General features: G+C 39.4%; 1 protein-coding gene across 4 annotated transcripts; it reads right to left on the bottom strand.

The window, feature by feature from the left end:
- Window positions 1-3633: 3633 nt before the first annotated feature.
- LOC111158890 (T-cell-specific guanine nucleotide triphosphate-binding protein 1-like) lies at window positions 3634-11215 on the bottom strand. Of its 4 annotated transcripts, none has more exons than XM_022521189.1 (3): window positions 11021-11215; window positions 5749-5873; window positions 3634-5121 (listed from the first exon to the last, which is right to left on the bottom strand). In XM_022521189.1, exon 3 carries the CDS (start codon window positions 5099-5101, stop codon window positions 3761-3763), a length of 1341 nt encoding a protein of 446 aa, XP_022376897.1. In that variant the 5' UTR covers window positions 5102-5121; window positions 5749-5873; window positions 11021-11215; the 3' UTR covers window positions 3634-3760. The 4 variants fall into 4 exon arrangements, with proteins under 4 accessions (XP_022376897.1, XP_022376896.1, XP_022376895.1 ...); XM_022521188.1 differs by lacking the exon at window positions 11021-11215 and adding an exon at window positions 10488-10522; XM_022521187.1 differs by lacking the exon at window positions 5749-5873.
- Window positions 11216-17908: the final 6693 nt, after the last annotated feature.

The raw sequence follows: 17908 nt of genomic DNA, 5'->3' as shown, positions 1-17908 counted from the left end.
ACTTCCAAATTCATTCTGAGAGGCCAGCATTACCTTGAGACCAAAAGTAGATAAAGACACTATAAAAAAAGGAAATAACAGGGCACTAGCTCTGATGAATACAAATGCAAAAAAAGCTTAAATAAACTTAACCAAGGAGGCAAAAGACCTGTACTCAGAAAACTATAACACACTGATGAAGGACATTGGAGATGACCCAGACACATGGAAATATATACCACACTCATGGACTGGAAAACTCAATAAATGTTCAATGCCTATAGTATGCAACACAATGTGCAGATTCAATGCAAGCCCTATCAAAATACAAATAAACAGACCTAAAAAAAACCCTTAGAAGAGTCCTGAAATCCTAAAATTGGAACCACAAAATACTTTGAATATTCACGGGAAACTTGAAAAAAAAAAACAAGAACAAATCTGCAGATATCATAATTCCAGATTTCAAGATATAATAGAAAGTGTAGTAATCAAAACATTATGGTATTTGTACAAAAATAGACACAACATCACTAGAACAAAATAGAGGACCCAGAAATAAACTCACAATTATATGCTCTATGAATCTGTGCAATGGGAAAAAGGCATTCTCTTCAAAAAATGGAGTTGGGAAAACTGGAAAGCTACATGCAAAACAATGAAACTGGACCAGTTTCTGACATCATTTGTAAACGTGAACTCAAATGCATTGAAGACCTAAATGTGAGACCTGAAACCATAAAAATCCTAGGAGAGAACAAGAAGTGTCCGACTTTAGGTATAGCAACGTTTTTTGAGGCAGGGGAAACAAAACAAAAAATAAACTGTTGGGACCACATAAAAAAAAAAGGTTTGTACAGTGAAAAAAACCATCAATAATCAAAAAGACAATCTACTAAATAGACAGTATTTGGTAATGATCTATCCAATGAGGGGTTAATATCCTAACTGATGAAACTCAACATCAAAAAACCCAAGTAATCAAATTTCAAAAATAAGCAGAAGACATGAACAGCCATTTCTCCAAAGAAGATGTACAGATGGCCAACAGACACATGAAAAGATGCTCAACATCACTGACCATCAGGAAATGCAAACTAAAGCCCAATGAGATATCACCTCACACTTTTCAGAGGGACTGAAATAAACACACGTGCGTGCGCACATGCGCACGCGCGCGCGCACGCACACACACACACACACACACACACACGAAACGTGCTGCTGAGGATGCGGAGGAAAGGAACCCTCCCATGTTGTTGATGGGAATGCAAACTGGTGCAGCCAATCTGGAAAACAGTATGGAGGTTCCTCAAAACGTTAAACATAGAGTTGCCCTGGGATCCAGCAATTGCACTACTAGGTAATTACAAAAAGGATACAAATACGCAGTTTTGAAGGGGTACTTGCACCTTGATATTTATAGGAGCATTATCTACGATAGCCAAATTATGGAAAGAGCCCAAGTGTCCATCCATGGATGAATGGATAAGGAAGTATATGATGTATACCAGAATATTACTCAGCCATGAAAGAGAATGAAAGCTTGCTATATGCAACAACTTGGATGGAGCTAGAGAGCATTGTGCTCTCTAAGCAAGATAAGTAAGTCAGAGAAAGAAAAACGCCATAGTATCTCACTCATATGTGGAACTTAAGAAACCAAATAAATGATCCTAGGGGGATAAAAAAAGAGAGAAAAGTCAAGAAATAGACTGTTAACTACAGAGAAGAAACTGATGGTTCCCAGAGGGGAGGTAGGTGGTAGGATATGTGAAATAGATGTTGGGGAATGAGTGCACTCATCAGGATGAGCACCGAGTCATGGTTAGATGTGTTGAATCACTGTTTCTACCCCCTGAAACTAATATAACACTGCATGTTAACTATAATGCAATTTTAAAAATTAAAAATAAATAAATAAGTACAAATAAATAAATAAATAGAATCTTGAAATAATTTCTATTTTCTTATGCCAAGAACAACCTTAGCTTAATTTGTTTTATTCTGTCTATCTCTATAAATGTTGGGTCTTTTTGTTTAATCATACAGTTATCGAGCTTTGTAAACCTTGTGGTGTGTTCCAATGTAGAAGAAGTTTCACTGAGTAAAATCTAGCCCTTACAGTGTCTCTTACATATGGTACCACTAATTCCCCTATAAAAGAATTTTATTACTGAAGGTGTCTTTTAATTGAAGAACATAGCAAATATTTATTCATATTTTGCACTGTCTTAGATCATCACTAACATGATATATGGACTTACTTCTTGCACTGAACAATATATCCTGGAGATGAGAGCATAGCAGTGTACAGGGTGTTACTCCTTTGTACACTTGTCCAGTCATCTATTTTGTGGCTGTAACATTTCCTGCTGAAGAACATTGGATTTTTGTGTTTTACCATTTCAGTCAGTGCTGCGATTAATAGTTTTGAGCAGACATATTTTGTATTTTTTTCCAGTTTTGTTCTTTTTCCCCAGATTAACTTAGGTAAAACTGACAAACAAATCATATATATTTCAAATGTACAAGGTGATGATTTGAGATATATATATACATAAGGTGGAATGATTACTGCAACGAAATTAATTAACACATCCATCACCTCACATATTTATCCTTTGTGTGTGGGGTGAACAGGTGGAGGGTCTACTCTTGCAAATTTCAAGTATTGTTGTACTATTGCACAGTGTTACTAAGTATAGTCATCTTGCCACACATTCACCTTGTAACTGAAAGAGGCGTTCTTTCAGCAGCATTACATATTTCCCCCACTTTCCAACCCCCTGCCAGCCATTAATCTATTCTCAATTTCTATGGCCCAGGTTCTTCAATGTGAGATTACTGGGGCAAAGTGTAAATGAGTGTGTAACTTTAATGGAGATGGCTTAATTCACCACATTACAGGCAGATCATTTTGTGCAAACACCAACATTGCATGACAACAACAATTTTCTGCTGTTTCACCCATGGAATGTCACACTATGCAATCTCCTCCAGTGTAATGATATGATAAATGATATGTTAGTGATACGACATTTCTAATTGGCATTCCTCTTATTAGATGAGGGATCGGATATGATTAAGAAAAACTTTTGTAATTTTTAAAAATTTCCACTTAGATTTGTCACAACCCTCTTGTCTCTTATTCCCTAACCTCTCAAGTTCAGATGCAAAATATGCTGAGAGCAACCAAGGGGTGTTGATTGTAATATGCAAACCTTGGACTATGTCCCCGTCTTATGTACTTGTCCCTCTCACAACATACCCCAGATAACGGTTTTCCTTAGCTGATGTTTCTCTTTCATTTCCGGTGACACATGTTCAGCTCACCATCTGTTATGTTCTTAAATAAAATGATAAGTCTAGAAAAGACAAGGAGGATATCAGTCACCTTAATTGAGAATCTATTAATGATCAGAATGTATGCATTCCCAGCAAAATGTCAGGAACACCAAGATGCACTATGTTTGCATTCATTTAAAAATCACTTTTGAGGACCTACTGTGTGCACAGCCATTTTTTACGAGATGTCAGTAGAAAAACCAGTGCTGGCTATGAAGTAACCATCATACAAGGACTAAGATCATCTGAAGGAAGGATTCTTTAGAGCTGATTGCTCTTACTATCAAATAATAGTCACTAAGTGGGTAGTTTGTTCAAGAGTATATTATGGAAATGTCTGTGATACACCTTGAGGGCAGTGGGACAGGACTGCTTCAACGGAGCCTGAAGTCAATGTTCCAGGCACCAGCCACCACGACAACACTGAGAAGAATCAGCAACTGGTTGCTTCACTTTTCCCATTATCATTCCTGACATGCTGAAGTAGAGAGGCTTGTCCAGAGCCCACAACATCCTTAAAATTCTCTTCTCTAAGAAGAACTTTAGCATCATTTGCCACACACTCAAGGAAATAAATTTTCAAATAGAAAATATTCTGAACATACATAGTAGTGGCAATGAGTCCTCCACTAAATTCTGCTCTGGATTTTTCCACATATGTCAACAATTTTTTCTCTAATGCCTCCTCATCCTTCTCAACTGATAGCAAATGGGGAGACCTGAGGTTCGTCTTGAGTTTCCCTATTGACACGTTCAAGTGCTTGGCTATGATTTCTAGGGATGCATCATCCAGCCCAAAGTGAGACCTGTAGAAGCTTAAAGTTTCTTCCAGCTTCACCACATCAATATCAATGATCGAACTCATGAAAGGTATGGTCGCCAAAACTCTAGCCTTCAGGGCGTCCAACCAGACCTTCTGTCTCAGGGAATCCCTCCTCTGGTCAATGGCAGCCTCAGCAACAGTTGACAAGTATTGCATGAAGATATGCTGCTTTTGGTGCTTGTGGGTTGGGAGCTCCCTCAGAAGCGTGGTCTCTAGGTGTTGGAAATCATAGTCAGACAATTCAAGGCTGGAGACTAAGAAGATCTGAGTGTCACCCATATTAACATTCTCCAAATGAGTCACGTAGTCATTGCGGATCCTTTGCAGGATTTCATCCCTATTGAATGTGCTGGGTTTACAGGTTCTTAGATTATTTAAATCAAGGTCCACTTTAGTTCGGACAAAATAGAAATGCTTCTTCATTTTCCTAATTGCTACAGCCAGATCCAAATCATTCATTTTGAGGCGTACAGCAGAGACGATAATAAAGATATCATACTGCCCAAATTTCATTTTCTGTAAATACTCATGCCGTGGAAGTAGAGTGGTTTCCAGGCCAGGCAGGTCCCATAACATCACATTGGGAAATTTTTTGTATTCGTATTTGGCTCTCTCCAAGGTTATCTCCACTGGCCCTGTGTGGGCAGCGTTTTCATCATCTTGCTTGACTCCCAGCAGGGCATTGATGAAGCTGGACTTCCCTGCCCCAGACTCCCCAATCACAGCAATGTTCAGAGGGGCATTGTCAATGTCTCTCAGTGCATCATTAATTGCAGAAACTGCTCTCTGAAGGTCCCCCTTCTCCAGGTGTGACTGAATCAATGTGATGGCTTCCTGAGAGAGCATTTCACTTTCTAGTTTGAAGTCCTTAAAAAACTTGTCAAAGCTGGAGATCAAATCACCACCCTCTATAGGAGAGGGTGTGGAAGAGGAAGAGGAGGACTGACCCATGGCTGGAGCAGTAGAAGGCACTATGGGGAGGAGACAAGAGGGAAGGAAAAATAGTTAGTGCAACAAGGGGTGGCTTGGGCTGTGCTGTTAAGGACAGGTATAACATCAGTTCTGGACACGACATTGTATCCAGAAGCCCTTCTTTTTCTGTCTAGGCATTGTGTGGACTTCTGACCTGGATGTAAAGTTTGCCCTTGCTCAGGCTCTTTCCTTATCTTGGAAAGCTCTTTTTCTTTAAGGTACTGTTCAGTCTTGCAGACTAATTTTTCTATCCAAACTTTCTTGACCACATTATCCTTTATTTATCTTGCTTCACTTGTCTTTATATGTAATGTTATGAAATTAGTATTTCTTCATGTGGCAAATCTAAGAAGATAGCACCAGCATTTACCCTCACACCCCTTCCCATCTGAGGTGTGAGTCCCTCCAGAACGTCCTCTTCTGATCACCTCCCACCTCATGTCATGGACTTTGGTTCTCATGTGGGGCAGCTAAATAAAGATGAGTGGCTCCTTTCTTTCTCAGAAAAGATACTGTATACTTCCTTAGGAGATAGAAACTTTTAATGATTGCAAATGTGGTTTCTTTTAACTAGAAAGTATGTTGGCTAATGGAACAAGGTGTGGAAAGGACTCTTTCTGTTTTACCTGGAGCAGAAACAGCAGGTGGTATGGATTCTCATGTTCTAAGAAGTCATGCTGGACTATCCACTTGGGACTTTCTATGGACCATCCCAACTGTCCTGAGATCCCACACATCCCCTGCCTCTTGCCTGTGTATTAAAGGGGACAGAACAGAACAGAAGTCAGGGAGATATTCACCTAGTGGACATGATGAACTACAGGAAATTGTCAGTATAAAGAGCTGTATAACGTGTCACTGATGTAACAAATGATGTTAACAAAGACTGAAGCTGATTGGAATGTGAGGCAGCCATGGTAAAGAGGTCCGTCTGACCTCATTCTCTGAGGTCAATGAAACAAAGTTGGTTCTGGAATCTTGGACCTCTTTAATCACTGGAGGCTTATATCTTGAGAGGGGGCACCAGGAGAAATCCTGTACCTAGCACCAAAGGTAATGTGAAAGATTTGTATACTATTCCCTATAGAGATGAAGAACAAAATTTTTAGCCCAGGAAACAAGTCATTTCAAGTCACCACTGATGTCTGGGTAGGATGCAGGCTGGAGAAGTGTCTTTGACTTACAGTGAGGGATCAGACACATCTTCCAGGGGCTTCCTGGCAGCCAGAACTGCAGCCCAGAAGAGAGGATGGTGAAAACAAATTGGAGAAGAAGTTTTTCAGACCAAGTGTACATTGTTTGGAGTTCCACACATATGAAATGGGCATGCAAACATTCTCCTTAGAAGAGTAAAGTGTGGCAATTTAGCTTGTCAAGGGTGAAAGGGGCACTAGAAAGTATACTGATGGATCCTCTTCTCTCCTCTTAGAACAACCTTGCCTAAAACAATGGATCTTTGCCAATCATTGTTTTTCTGCTTTCTCTCCTCACTTAAAAACCTTTCTACTTCTACAGCTCACTGGAGTTCCTTTCTATTCCCTAGATGGGACACTACCCAAATCAAAAATTATTTAAGAAAAAAAGTTATTTAAGAAAGCCGATTAGGTCTTTAGAATTTACTTGGTTGAATTTGTTTACTAGATTTGTTGGCGGTGTCTAGATTCAAAGCAAACTTCTGACAGTATTTGGGGACAACAAGGAAACAGGTGTGGTTTCCCACAAATCCTTTTGAGTTCATGTTCTCTCTCAGCATTTCCATGGCCATTGGTAAGGCCATCTTGTTTTGAGCGCTGCTGTCTTTTGCATGAGAGCTTCTGATTGAATTGGCAGTCCAGAGTTAATGAATCACTCTCTCACAGACACAGCAGGCAGTGACAGAGCACAAGGCCTTAGCCCATGGTTGAGTCCAGAAATTCACATTGGAATTCCTTCCCCAGTCCAGTCCACAGTCTGCATTTACTGCTTTTTGCTGGCTTAGGCTGTTCCCTGTTTCTTGTCTGCAGTCTTTATTAATGGAACCTGCTGGTTTAGCTCATGACGGACAATGATGGTAATGTATAGAAAGCACTCTATGGGACAGTCCAGAGTAACTTCTAAAACTAGCCCCTGGCTGTGAACTCAGATTCCAAGTTGGCAACTGTAGGTGGCAGCTACAATTCTCCGTGTGTGTGGAATCAGGTGGCGGTCCCTATTCTCCCTATTCTTGGAGGTGTGCTGTTCAATCCTTGCCCTGTGCCCTAGTTCTTTGGTTACTGCTGTGTGCATAGTTCCACTACCTGAGTACTTTGGTTTCTCTTAATAGTCCACGAGATAAAGGCTTAGCTTAAAGATAAACAATAGATAAACAAGTGAATAAATAACCAAGTGAAACATAAACGGAATCCTTAAAAATCCAAAGAGGTAAGTGCTCTACCCTGGGCACATTGTTTATTTTACACCTAAGAATGATGGTTCTGACTGTTACCCTGTTGGTGGGAGTGTAGAAAACTGGTGCAGCCACTGGAAAACAGTGTGGCATTTCCTCTGCAAGTTAAAAATAGGACTGCCCTATGACCCAGTACTTGCACTAGCAGGTATTCACTAAATGTTACAAAATTACTGATCCAATGGGTTATGTGCACCCTGAAGGTTATAGCACCCTGAAGGTTATAGCACCCTGAAGGTTATAGCAATCTTACCTATAATAGCCAAATTACGGAAAGAGCTCAAATGTCCATCAACTGATGAATGGATAAGGAAGATGGGCTACACATATATACCACATGCACATATATAACTGAATATTATGCAGCCATAAAAATATGAAATCTTGCCATTTGCAATGCCATGTACAGAGGTAGAGTGTATTATACTATGTAAAATAAGTCAGTGAGTGAAAGAAAGAATAACACATTATTTCACTCATATGTGGAATTTAAGGGAAAAAAATGATCATAGTGGGCAAAAAAGGGAGGTGAACCAAGAAAGAGACTCTTAATTAGAGACAAGAAACTGATGGTTACCAGAGTTATGGGTTGGGTGAAATAGGTAATAGGTATTAAGAGGGCACATATTGTGATGAGCACCAGATGTAAGTAAGTGTGGAATCACTACATTATTCACCTGAAGCTGATATTACACTTTATGTTAATTATCCTGAATTTAAACAAAAACTTAAATAAAAAAAAGAACTATGGTACTGGAAGCCATAAAAGTCTACAAGCCTGTTTTGTGTTCCAGATAACTTGCCTTGGTACCCTTCAGGTTGGGAGCCACAAAATAAGGCCAGACAAACATGTATCAGTTGCCTCCTATTTGCTATTGGATATAAGTGGACAGAAATGTGTGTTAACCTCCATTTAAGGCTAGCTTCGTAACAAACTGCTGTCAGCACTCAGAGCTAGTACAATGGCCATTATGAGGACTGTAAAACACAGAAGAAAGAAAATGAAAGCAACACAAAGAAATGGAAAGAGTTTTCATGTTCATGGGTTGGAAAAACAAATGTTGTTAAAATGTCTCTACAATCCATAAAGTCTACAGATTCCGTGTAAGATCTACAAACATACCAACAACATTTTTCACAGAAATGGAATGAATACTTCTAAAATTGGTAGGGAACCACAAAGGAAAGACCCAAAGAGCCAACACCACCTTGAGAAAGAAACACAAACCTGGAGGTATCACAACTCCAGACTTCAGGTTAGATTACAAACCCATAGCAATCAACACAGTATGATACTGGCCTAAAAATAGACACAGAGCTCAATGGAACAGAGTAAGATACCCAGGAATAGCCCCACAATTATATATTCAATTAATCTTTGACAATGCAGGAAAGAATATACAATGGGCAACAGACAGATGCTGTTGGGAAATCTGGACAGCTACATGCCAAAGAATGAATCTGGAACACTGTCTTATCCCACCTACAAACACAAACTCAAAATGAATTAAAGATGTAAAGTGAGACCTGAAACCACAGAAGAGTGCACATGCTGTGTTGTCTCAGACAGAAGCCACTGTAACAGTTTATAGGTAGGTCTTCGGAGGTGAGGGAAACTTAAGCAGAAATAAACAATAAGGACCACATCAAAATTAAAAGGTTGTGCATGGTGAAGTAAACTCTCAACAAAACTAAAGGACAGCCTATTGAATGGGAACAGGTGTTTGTAAATGACATATGTTATGATGAGTTAGTATCCAAAATATATAAGGAACTAATACAAGTAAAACCATAAAAAAATTCAATTACTAAAATAGGCAGAAGACGTAAATAGCAATTTCTCTAAAGCAGATATCCAGATGGCCGACAGACACAAAAATGATGCTCGACACCACTTATCTTGAGGGAAATGCAGATCAAAACCACAGTGAAACATCACCTCATGCCTGTGAAAGGCTAACATTAAAAACACTAAGTACAAAGGTGTTAGTGCAAGTGTGGAGGAAAATGAATCCTCTTACACTGCTGGTAGGAAAGTACACTAGTGCAGTCAGTGTGGAAAATAGCTTTGAAATTTCTAAATAAGTTAAAAGTAGAACTACCATAGAGTCCAGTAATCGTGCTACTAGGTATTTACCCAACAAACACGAAGACACCAGTTCAAGGGGATGCATTATCTCTATGTGTATTGCAGCATTACTTCCAAAAGCCAAATTAGAGAAGCCGCCCACATGTGCATAGATGGATAAAGAAGATGTAGAATTTAGTACTCCATGGAATATTACTCAGCTATTAAAAAGAAATGAAATCTCGCCTTCTGCGAAGACATGAATGGGGCTACAGTGTATAACAAACAGTAAGCCTCTTGCACTAGTCAGAGAAAGACAAACACCATATGATTTCACTGATTTGTGGAATTCAAAAAAGAGAACAAATGAGCAATGGGGAAAAAAAAAGATGAGGAAGCCACAAAGTCAAAGACAGACTCCCCACTAAAGAGAACAAACTGATGGTTACCAGAGGGGACGTTGGTAGAGGATGGGGGAAACAGAGGGTGGGGGTTGAGAGTACATTTATCGCGAAGAGTACTGAGCATTGCATAGAACTGTTGAATCACTATCTTGTATCCCTCTAACTAATATAACAGTAACAGTAACAGGTCTTTATTCAGCTGTCACCTAGCTGGAGTCATCAATGTGTTCTTCTTACTGTATGTGTGTTTTCGATAGAAGTTTGCCCTGCTGCAAAGCAGATGCCCTCACAGTGGCAAAGGAACTGTTAATGATTTCTTTCTTTTTCTCTTCCTCTCTTCCTTTAAAAATATTTCCCTTCCTACAGCTCAATGGAGCCCCTTTCTGTTTGCTAGATAAGATGATGCCTAATTCATGAATCATATAATAAAGCTAATCATCCTTTAAAATTTATTTATTTAAGGGGTACCTGGGTGGCTCAGTGGGTTAAAGCCTCTGCCTTCAGCTCAGGTCATGGTCTCAGGGTCCTGGGATCCAGCCCCACATCAGGTTTTCTGCTCGGCAGGAAGCCTGCATACCCCCCTCTCTCTGCTTACTTCTCTGCCTACTTGTGATCTCTGTCAAATAAATAAATAAATAAAATCTCTAAAAAAAATTATTTATTTGAATTGTGTCATTAATAGATAATACATGCATTGTCTCCCCCACAGAAAGGTAGTTGGGCATGAGATAGGGAGTAGGGGGTGTCTGATCAGGAAGCTATAGGGGAAAAGCCCCATCCGCTGACACCCCAGACATTCACATGATCCTTCTGCAGTTCACAGGAATAAAGTTTGTCCTCCAACCTCCCTCTGAAAATGTCCCAAATAGTTAAATGCTCTAACTGGCTCACAGCCATGCACCAGACATCCTGCCCCTCAGCCTTTCAAGCCCACAGCACCCGAGATCAAGCATCCAGGTTCTCCCAAGCTTAGACATACAAATCTGTGATTTCTTGCTTACCAGCTCCTGGAGGGAAAGAGACACCTGGTGTCAGTGTTGAGCTCTGAATGTGTCCTTGGGCAGCTCAGGAGATGCTGAGCCTGGTGGATGTGCTCCCTGCAGCCCACAGCAGGAGCACTGCTGCTCAGACTGGCCTTGCACTGGAACAGGTACTGTGTGCTGGTTTAGTCACTGAAGAGAGAAAGAGCTGACGGTCACCCCTAATGTCTATACTGCCTGTGAGGAGCAGGCAGGACTTAAATCATCTCTGGCCTCTGCTCCACCCTCAGAGGATTCTGACCAATAGTAAAAAGAAGCAGCCATCACATTGCAGAGCCCTGCATTTCCAGGAATAGAAAGTGAAATTGAAGTTCTGAGGGCTCCTTTTCCGAGAAACACAGCCATCGCCAGGAAGGGAAACTGAAAGGCATCAGGACCATTGATATGGTGTGTTTTTGGCTTCATGAGTGAGAGGAGGACACAGAATCCCAGGCAGCAGCCTTCTCAGTGACCCCAAAGGACACCTAACTGAGCCCCAGACTCCAGGCCAGGCCGAATCTGAATGCACATTCAAAGAACACAGTCTTGGGAAAATGACAGTCATGCCTCACCTGTTAACCTTGGACAGCCCATACTCTATGGGAAGTGAAGTCTAGTAAAGAGGGTACCTAGTCCTAGTCCCTGGTTCCTGGCAAGAGCTTCAGAATCCCTGGGGATTTCCTGACTGTTGGAAGCTGACTTTGTTTAGCTAATGAAGTGATTCCAGGCAGGATCCTAAATTGCTTCAGGTCAGTGGCTGGCCACCAGGAAACCAACCCTGTCAACATAGTGTAGAGGCTCTGGGCCAGCTGAACATCTGGGAGGAGAAGAGGGTAGACACTGAGCTCAATTAAGTAGCCAGTGATTTAAGCAATCATGTCTTTGTAATGAAACATCAACCAAAACCCTAGACACCAAGGCTCAGTGGGCTTCTTAGTTGATATTTGCATTGACGTTCTGGAAGGTTGCATACTCTGGCTCCATGGACAGAGGCATGGAAGCTGTGTACTCCCCACCAGAACCCACCCTATATGTACCCTTTTAAATAAAACTGGAATTGTAAGTATAACACTTGCCTGACTCATGTGAATCATTCTGATCAATTAGCAAGCCTGAGGGGGTTACAGGACCCCTCTAATTTGTAGACAGTTGGAGATCCAGGTGACCTGGGGACCCCCCATCCCCCAGTGCAGCTGGTGTCTGAAGTGAGAGTAGTCTTCTGAAGGACTGAGCCCTGAAACCTGGTGAGACTTTGCTAACTCTGCATGGTTAGTGCAGGAATTAAAAGACAGTATACCCAATTGGGGTGGAAACTGAATAGGGAGTAACCCTGTGTCCTGGGGAGCCATATCCTGGCTTTAATTTTTCTTTTCATATTTTTAAAATGTAAATCCTTATATAGTTTACAATTCAAGGGGTATAAAATGTATGCAATAATATGTCCCTCCACTTGACAATGGGCCTTGTCAAGTGTCTGTGCTAGAGAGACCATGTCGTCCATTTTATGAATGTATGAGCAAATATGCACAATCCATTTTCTCCTATTTATAAAAATGGCAGCCTTTCTTACACAATGTCCCGCACCTTGAATTTTTCATTTGATATTTGGTAATAGTTGCGGACATGCACACTCAACCCTCCTCCTGTTAAAATAGTGTACAACTAAAATTAATGGAAAAGTGTATGTTAACTAACCAGAATTAAAAAACAAAAGTAAAAAAAATTATGTAAAATAAAATAACAAAAGAATAAAAATATTTTTATTAATGTGTTTTCAAATAAACATCTGTTTTACTGACAAGTAGGTTAAGAAATAAGACCTAGGTGAACTATGGCTCAATAAAACTGTCGTTTTAAAAAAGGAGAAAAAGAAATGAGACTTGCCATCAACCCAGTAAAGTCTGGTGATGCCCTGCAAATAGCAAGTCCCTCCTCCTATGTGGAGTTTCTTCCCCTCTTCTTTTTTTTAATTGACGCACAATTAACATAAAATATTATATTAGCTTTAAGTGCACATAATATGAATACAACAGCTCTAGACATTACTCAAAGCTCCCCTTGGTAAATGTGTCACCCTCTGTCACCATAGAACATTGTTACAATATTATTTACATTCCCTATGTTGTACCATTCATCTCTGTATTTATATTCTTTATACATGGAAGTTTGTATCTCTTAATCTCCTTCATTTATTTACCTTTCCCCCCTCCCCTTGCCTTACCTCCCCTGAGGCAGCTACTAATTTGTTCTCTGTATTTCATAGTGTTTTTTTGTTGTCTGCTTAGACGCCATATATAAATAAAATTATATCGTATTTATCTTTATTTTTCTGAATTATTTCAATTAGTATAAGACCTTGTAAGCCCATCCATGTCATTGCAAATGGCAAGCTCTCGTTCTTTATGGCTGAGTAATATTCCATTATATATAGTGCATGGTCTTTTCTATTGGTCTATCAGTGCACACTTGCGTTGCTTCCATATCTTGACTATTGTAACTAATGCTGCAATAAACATAGAGGTGCAGATACCATTTTGTGTTAGTGCTATTGTTTTAGGTAAATTCCCAGGAATGAAATTACTGGGCTAGGTGATACTTTTATTTTTAATTTTTTGAGGATATTGCATTCAGCTTTCCACAGTGGTTGCACCGATTTATATTCCTGCAACAATACATGATATCTCCTCTTTTCCTACATCCTCGCCAATACTTGTTACTTTTTATCTTTTTATCACTAGCCATTCTGACTGGTTGAAATGTTGAGATGATGTCTCATTGTTGATATGATTTGTATTCCCTTGATGATTATTGATGTTGAACATCTATTCATATCTATTGGCATATGTTTTTGGTTTTGTTATATCTACTCAGGTCCTCTGCCTATTTTTAAATTGGATATCTTTTTCCCTGTTGAGTTGTAGAAGTTCTTTATACATTATCTATATTAACACCTTATCAGATGTATCATTTGCAAATATCTTCTTCATATGCTAGACTGCCTTTTGTTTTGTTTATTGTTTCCTTCACTTTAAAAAAGCCTTTGGTTTTGTCATGGTCATAATGGCTTATTATTGTTTTGTTTATCCTGCCTGGAGGATATCCATAATATGTTCCTGAGAGAGATGTCCAAGTGATTACTGCATATATTTTTTTTTAATTTTTATTTATTTTTTAAATTTCTTTTCAGTGTTCCAGAATTCATTGTTTTGTGCACCACACCCAGTGCCCCATGCAGTACGTGCCCTCCATAATATCCAGCACCAGGCTCACCCAACCTCCCACCCTCTCCCCTCCAAAACCCTCAGTTTGTTTCTCACAGTCCACAGTTTCTCAGGGTTTGTCTTCCCCTCTGATTTCTCCCAACTCACTTCTCTTCTCCATCTCCCTATGTCCCCCGTGTTATTCCTTAAGCTCCACAAGTAAGTGAAACCATATGGTAGTTGACTTTCTCTGCTTGACTTATTTCACTCAGCATAATCTCTTCCAGTCCCATCCATGTTGATACAAAAGCTGGGTATTCATCCTTTCTGATGGAGGCATAATACTCCATGCTATATATGGACCACATCTTCCTTATCCATTTGTCTGTTGAAGGGCATTTTCATTCTTTCCACAGTTCGGTGACTGTGGCCATTGCTGCTATGAACATTAGGGTACATATGGCCCTTCTTTTCACTACTTCTGTGTCTTTGGGGTAAATACCCAGCAGTGCAGTTATATTTTTTAGGAGTATTATGGTCTCGTGTCTCACATTTAGGTATTTAATCCATTTTGAGTTTATTTTGCAGTATGGTATAAAAAGTAGTCCAGTTTCATTATTTTGCATGTAGCTGTCCAGTTTTCCCAAAAACCATTTGTGGAAAAAATTGTCTCTTCCCTTTGTGTGTTTGTCCCTATTTTGTTGTACATTAATTGACCATATATGTACAGCTTTATTTCTAGATGAAAATTCTGTCCCATTGATCTCGTGTTGATTCGTGTACCAGCATCATACTGTTTTGATCTCTACAGCTTTGTAATATAACCTGAAGTCTGGAATTGGGATGTTTCCAGCTTTGTTTTTATTTTTCAAGATTACTTTGGCTGTTTGGGTCTTGTGTGGTTCCACACTAATTTTAGTATTGCTTGCTCTAGTTCTGTGAAAATTGCTGTTGGTATTTGGACCAGTTGCATTAAATCGTTACACTATTATGCATTACATGGACATTTTTACCGTATTTGTTCTTCAAATCCATGAGCATGGGGTGTCTTTCCATGTGTTTCTGTTGTCTTCAGTTTCTCTCATCACTGTTTTATAGTTTTCGGGGTGCAGGTCTTTCACCTCTTCAGTTATTTATGCCCAGATATTTCATTACTTTTGGTGCAATTGTAAATGGGATTGTTTTAATAATTTCTCTCTGCTGCTTCATTATTACTTTATACAAATGCAGTGGATTTCTGTATACTGATTCTGTATCTTGTGACCTTACCTAATTCACTGATGAGTTCTAGTAGGCTTTTGGTGGAGTATTTAGGGTTTCTTTTTTTTTTTTTTTAATGTATCATGAATCACCCAGTTACCCCATCCTCCCACCAACCTCCCCTCCAGCAACCCTCAGTTTGCTTCTTTGTATGCCCTCCTTAGGGAGCACTGATGGTATATGTAAACAATGAATCTTGGACCAATACATCAAAAACTAATGATGTATTGTATGGTGACTAATATTACACAATAAAATTTAAAAACAAATACGAAAACAAGCAAAGAGTCTCTTATGGATTGTCTCCCTCTCTGATTTCGTCCTATTTTATTTTTCCCTGCCTTGCCCTATGTTTCTCTATTTTGTTTCTTAAATTGAACATGAGTTAAATCATGTGATGATTATCTTTCACTGATTGACATATTTTGCATAGCATAATACCTTCTCGTTCCCTCCATGCTGATGCAAATGGTAAAGTTTCATTTTTTGATAGCTGAGTTATACACACACACACACACACACACACACACACACATATACATTCACACACACACACATACCTCATCTTCCTTATCCATTCGTCTATCAAGGGACATCTGGGGTCACTCCATTGTTGCTATGGACATTGTTGCTATAAACATTGGGGTGCAAATCACTATGATTATATCCTTTGGGTAAATACCTAGTAGTGCATTGCTGGGTTGTAGGTTAGCTCTATTTTTTAACTTTTGAGGACTCTCCATACTGTTTTCCAGGGTAGCTGTACCAGCTTGCATTCCCACCAGCAGTGTAAGAGGGTTCCCCTTTCTCCACATCCTAAGCAATATTTGTTGTTTCCTGACTTGCTAATTTTAGCCATTCTGACTGGTAAGAGGTGGTATCTCATTGTGGTTTTGATTTGTATTTCCCTGATGCCAAGTGATATTGAGCATTTTTTCATGTGTTTGTTGGCCATTTATATGTCTTCTTGGGAGAAATGGCTGTTCATTTTTTCTGCCCATTTCTTGACTGGATTATTTATTTTGTGGGTGTTGCATTTGATAAGGTCTTTTTTAAATTTGTTTTTAATTTTTTTATTTAACTCAATTAGCCAACATATAGTATATCATTAGTTTCAGATGTAGTGTTCAATAATTTATAAGTTGTACATAACATCCAGTGCTCACCAGATCACATGCCCTCCTTAATGCCCATAATCCAATAACCCCATCCCCCCACTAACCTCCCCTCCAACAACCCTCAGTTTGTTTCCTATAGTTAAGAATTTTTCATGGTTTTTCTCTCTCTCTGATGTCTTCCCATTCAGGTTTCCCTTCCTTCCCCTATGATCCTCTGTGCTGTTTCTTATAGTTCGCACATGAGTGAAGCCATGTGATAATTGTCTTTCTCTGTTTGATATATTTTGCTCAGCATAATATCTTCCAGTTCCATTCACATTGATGTAAATTGTAAGGATTCATCCTTTCTGATGTCTGAGTGATATTCTATTGTATATATATATATATATACCACACTTTCTTTATCGATTCATCTGCCAATGGACATCTCAGCCCTTTCCACTGTTTGGGTATTGTGGCATTCCTGCTATGAACATTGAGTGCAGGTACCCCTTCAGATCACTACGTTTTTATCTTCAGGGTAAATACCTAGTAGTGCAATCCCTGGGTCATAGGATACCTTTATTTTTAACTTCTTGAAGAAACTCCATACTATTTTCCAGAAAAGCAGTACCACCTTGTATTCCCTCAATGCTATATGTATAAGAGATCCCTTTTCTCCACATCCTCACCAACATTTGTTGTTTCCTGTCTTGTTAATTTTAGCCATTCTGACTGGTGTGAGGTGGTATCTCATTGTGGTTTTGATTTGTATTTCCCTGATGCCAAGTTATACGGAGCATTTTTTTTTTTTTTTTTATATATATGTCTGCTGGCCATGTGTATGTCTTCTTTGGAGAAATGTCTGTTCGTATCTTCAGCCCGTTTCTTGTCTGGATTATTTGTTTTTTGGGGAGTTGAGTTTGATAAGTTCTTTATAGATCTTGGATACTTGTCCTTTAATATTTCATTTGCAAATACCTTCTCCCATTCTGTAGGTTGCCTCTTTTGTTGACTTTTCTGGCGCTGTGAAGAAGCTTTTTATCTGGATGAAGTCCCAATAGTTCATTTTTGTTTTTGTTTCCCTTGCATTTGGAGACATGTCTGGCCAGAAGTTGTTGCAGCTGAGATTGAAGAGATTGCTGCCTGGTTCTCCTCTAGGATTTTGATGGATTCCTCTCTCACATTTTGGTCTTTCATTCACTTTGCGTCTCTTTTTGTGTATGGTGTAAGAAAATGGTCCAGTTTCATTCTTCTGCACGTGGCTGTCCAATTTTCTCAGCACCATTTATTGAAGAGACTGTCCTTTTTCC

The sequence above is a fragment of the Enhydra lutris genome, unplaced genomic scaffold, assembly GCF_002288905.1.
Source record: "Enhydra lutris kenyoni isolate GAN:26980312 unplaced genomic scaffold, ASM228890v2 scaffoldscaffold64, whole genome shotgun sequence".
NCBI classification, from domain to species: domain Eukaryota; kingdom Metazoa; phylum Chordata; class Mammalia; order Carnivora; family Mustelidae; genus Enhydra; species Enhydra lutris.
The sequence above is the reverse complement of the archived record's forward strand: the minus strand, read 5'-3'. Positions and strand labels throughout refer to the sequence as shown.

Excerpts from the sequence above, each read along its gene's own strand:
- LOC111158890 (XM_022521189.1), bottom strand. The coding sequence starts at position 5,101 with ATGGGTCAGTCCTCCTCTTCCTCTTCCACACCCTCTCCTATAGAGGGT.